Genomic DNA, 4,716 nt, shown 5'->3' on the forward strand with positions numbered 1-4,716 from the left:
ACTACAAAAGTGTTCACATAGTGAAGTTACTCTGGTTACAAAATGTCATGGAAATAAAAGCACTTCAAAATACGTATTTGGGAAATGTTCTCGAATAATCAACACAACCTTAAGTTAGTTAAAAAAATGGAAAGAAAGAGATACCCTCTTCAAAACACTATTGTTGATTTGGCAAGATGGAGCAAAGTTCAGATCAGTTCATTTATTGAAGAATTGTTCTTTCCAAGAAACAAAAAAAATAAAAAACCTTTAGTTAAGAAAGGGCTCAATTATACTATGATGACAAATAACGCCATCAAAAAGTTATCTGGCTCTCTTGTTTTCACACAGGAGCTGTCAGAGGCAGAGATGTGTAAATGAACACTTCCAGGTATACACAGATTGCCTTTTCAAAAACAAACTGACCAAACAAACAAAAAAACCCCACAAACCCCAAAACAACAGAAAGGAGACAATCTGAACTTTGTTGTTTCATTTAACTAGTTCAGTTCCTTAGGTCACAAGACCCAAGAAAAGCGGTCTGCAAAGGCTACGTATTTAAAGAACAAAATTGAACTTCCACTACCAAGGAACGCGTAGATGTCACATTAGGCGAGTACCGTACATCCCCACAGTAAGACTGTTAGAGGCGATCAAATATCTGCTTCCCAAAGACCTTGAAGACCTGCTATTCTCAACAAGACAAAAATGCTGGATCCCAACAAACAGCCTTACAAAAAGGAGGCACAGTCATACTGTTAGAAAATAACACAAAATCTTGAAGACTGAAAGCATCCTTAAAAACTTACACAAAATAACTACAAAATAAGCAATATATTACATTATTTTTGTATCAGATGACTTGCGTGTTTGAGCAATTGAACATTGGTACGTATATCTACATGAAACTCACACATACAAGACATCATGTTCGGGCATTATTGTTGTTTTCCCTTTACACACACACAAGTTACTATCGGGTTATCCAGTCTATTCAAACGCAGTGAAAAAACAGTCCACAGCACACGTAAAAGGAGCGTTATCCAACACAATGTTGTCTTGCAAAACTGGAGTCAGAATTCCTGAGTCTCAGAGACACTACTGTCCTCCTCCATTACTGGATTATTTATTTTTCCAAGGAGAACCTCTAGTTTTCATTTCTTCACTCTGATGAAATTTATAATAGATTGCATCTTTTAAAAAATGTAAAACTTTTAGAAAAAAACATGCCAACCAAAGTCAATTTTTAAAGCTTTTTAAAGGGAGGGGGGATTCACTTACAAAATAAAGGCCACCTTCATGTAAAATTAGTACTGCCAGTATGCCATCATTTTGTTTAAAGGAGAGATTTAGCTCCCTGTTCTGGAAGCCTTATTACATGCAGTCATGTGAGTTGAAAAACTCCATCCTTTTAACAACTAAAAATATTATAAATAGGACTACCATGGAACAGCCCTTTGTTACAATCACCAAGGTGGTAAAACCAATGCAACAGTTAAGTCATGAAATCCCCTTCCAATTATGCCATCATTTTGTTTAAAGGAGAGATTTAGCTCCCTGTTCTGGAAGCCTTATTACATGCAGTCATGTGAGTTGAAAAACTCCATCCTTTTAACAACTAAAAATATTATAAATAGGACTACCATGGAACAGCCCTTTGTTACAATCACCAAGGTGGTAAAACCAATGCAACAGTTAAGTCATGAAATCCCCTTCCAATAGTCACTGCAATCTATTATAATTTCTGTATTTTCCCTTTTACTTTGCATATTACACAGTGTAACTTAAAATGTTATTTAAGAGCACTTCAGTCCCACAATGTAGGATTTAAGCTTGTGTGAATACATATGCATGGCTCTGCAACATTTTTAATGACTTACAAAAATACATTCAACCAAAATTCTACATAGGGTTCTCTTTTTTTTTTTTTTTAAAAAATCAAAAATGTTCTGGAAGCAATTCCAAAGCAAAAGCACATTCAAGAATAACATACATTGAATTGCATACTTTCTCATTCATCTTTATCAGTAATAAAATTCTACTGCATATTTATTCAGCCTTATAAATAACGCTAAGCAGAAAAATATTTACCTCTGTGCTACTTTTCTCAGTTTATAGAAGCATTTCTCAGTTTATAGGAGCAAAGGAAAAAAACCTAAAGTGCAGACTACAGGCCATGACAGGTATAATAAATGACCAAAGGTGCAGCCAAATTTGCATTTACATCTTAAGTTACTTCACCATCTTTCTTTTCTTGCTAGAAGTCACCCTGTGTGCAATTGAAGAGCTGGTCGGTTGGTTTGTGCCACAGTACAACCTGTAACCACTTGTAATTTTTTTTAAAACTAGTTGAATTGTCCATAGATATTTCTAGGCAATAGCTTAGGTTCACAAAACCTTACTTTATTAATACTTGAAATCACACAATATTGACACCTCCTCCAGAGAATGCTACTGTCCTTTTGTTGCAGTATGTGGTTGAACCACTGATGCTCGGTTGACTGTCTTTAACAAGTGATGTCTTTATTTCCATTTCACACGCTACAATAGCTGCATTCAGTTCCACTTGAGCTCGGTGAACAACATAAAACATGAGTCCTATGCTTATGACAATCTGCAAATAAAACAAAAGTGTGTTGTAGGCTGTATAAACTGTAAGCATGAATACCAAGTAACTGTTCTGAACAAAACAAAAAGTTGTCGACGCAAAGATTCATGGAGGCATCTGTTGACTCAGTGCTTCACAGGCAAGACATTAGAAGGGAGATGAACTTAACCAATAAGAGGCTCTAAACCTATGTATGCTAGTAACAAAACTAGCATATCAGAACATAGACATTACATAGAACTTAAACACCGATATGAATTGAAAAGATATTTTCTTTCTTTCCATTGCCATCCACATACTTGTTAGAAAGCGATCCCTTCACTTTCTCTCTTGGCAAAAATGTTTCCACAAAGAAACAACATAGTGTATTTCTGTAAGCCAAAAGGGCTGTTCTCCATGTACCAAGTGAATAACAGGTTGAAATTGTACTGGGCACCTGCAACTTGCAAAACAGCAGAGACAGAGGACGATGCAGAGTAGGAGAAACAAAACTTCTTGTCCTTGCCCCTCTGGTGTGGAAGATAGCAGAGAGGAGCAGTACCATTGTGCTTCTCGGATATCAGGACTAAACAGGACAGAGTCAGTGTTTCTGAGTGACTTATAGCAGTCTGTATGGGAAGAACTTGGTTTCTGGAGGATGGCTCCAGGAGGGGACAGGATGTTGGTGGTGTGCGGGTTTTCTTGTTTGCTTGTTTTAAGGAGGAAATATTGTCCAAAACTAGGGGTTTAGTTCAGGTTTTTGCTCTGAATTTTATTGCTAGGAATTTTTAAACTTTCACCACAAAAATTACCAGGAATAAACCTGGACAATTTTTGCTTAGAAATTACTCATTCAATGATGTTGGCGTGCACTGCACTCCCCAGAGGCAGCCTTTGGTTTCAATAAAACACCAGTTAAGTTTTCAGCTGAGATCCTCCTTAAAAAAAAAAATAAAATCTTCAAATAAAAATCAAGCTGTCTCACAGTGAGAGTCCCTATGAAAGAAATAAATTCCTCTGCCTTTTTTAAGAATGTTTTATGAAACTAGCTGGAATCTGCAACTTCCTTTCAAAAAAACAAAAAAGGTTACATTGTTTACAACAAAACCTAAAGTTTTGAGGCCAAAATCTGAACTTCATTATTAATTGGTAGGGCTACATTTTCTTTAACATTAAGGACTATCACTTAAAACATCTGTCAGCATGGCATAAAAGATGCTAAAGTATCACCGAGTAAGATGATTGACAAGTATGGTCACAGGATTATTGCGGCTGGAAGGCATCCCTGGAGGTCTCTAGCCCAACCTGCTGCTCAGAGCAGGGCTGGCTGCAAGATCAGACCAGGTTGCTCAGGACTTCTGTCCAGTCAGGTCTCGAAAACTTCCAAGGTTACAGATTTCACCACCTCTCTGGGCAACCTGCTCCACTGCTTGACTATCCTTGTGGTGGAAAAGATGTTCCTCACTAATTCAAGTTATACATTTCAAAAGCTGGCCAATGTAAGAGTCAAAAAGAGACTATGGACACCAAGTTCTGAATATATAGGAAAAATCGTATTCCAAAAGCTTACCCAAATATTTAAATTTGACTGGTTTTAGAAATATTACAACCAGTAACCTAGTTCCCTAGATGAGTAATTTAAAAAATATATACACACAGACAACCACGAAATGTGAAGGATTTTGAGAGCTATTTACTAAATCAAAGTCCCATCAAAGCCCAGCCAGGCAAAGCACCAGGCAGATGCCTGAGAGAAAGTGGGAGAACATAAGTAATTCCTCCACTAACGAGCTCCCCCTTCACTTATTCAGTCAGCTCCCAAGGATGTGAGCGCTCCTATTCAAACATTCAGCCTCTCCAGCTAGCACTTACCTGAGCGACAGTTATGTTACAACCTATATAATCTACAAAGGAGAGTCAATGTCATTTAAAAAAAAAATAATAATGGGGGAAAAAAAAAGGAAAAGACCACTAAAAACTACTACCCTGGAAATAACATTTCACAACTAAAATGAAAGCTGATCAAGTAACCATTTATTTTCTCTTTGATCTATGGAGGCTGTTTACCCCACGTTTACAAAGGCATTTTTAATACTCATAAACCTGTTCTATGAAGCATAGAAATTATATGTTCCATTTAAGAACAAAAA

General features: G+C 36.7%; 1 protein-coding gene across 1 annotated transcript in view; it reads right to left on the reverse strand.

Moving 5' to 3' along the window:
- Positions 1 to 1,926: 1,926 nt before the first annotated feature.
- TMEM64 (transmembrane protein 64) overlaps positions 1,927 to 4,716 on the reverse strand; it is a 10,420-nt gene continuing 7,630 nt past the window's right edge. The window contains exon 3 of the mRNA XM_009275498.2: positions 1,927 to 2,593. Within this exon, the coding sequence (XP_009273773.2) occupies positions 2,399 to 2,593 (195 nt within the window). The 3' untranslated portion in view covers positions 1,927 to 2,398. The remainder of the gene's footprint in view (positions 2,594 to 4,716) is intronic.

This window comes from Aptenodytes forsteri, unplaced genomic scaffold (genome assembly GCF_000699145.1).
Source record: "Aptenodytes forsteri isolate BGI_AS27 unplaced genomic scaffold, ASM69914v1 Scaffold208, whole genome shotgun sequence".
Taxonomy (NCBI): Eukaryota; Metazoa; Chordata; class Aves; order Sphenisciformes; family Spheniscidae; genus Aptenodytes; species Aptenodytes forsteri.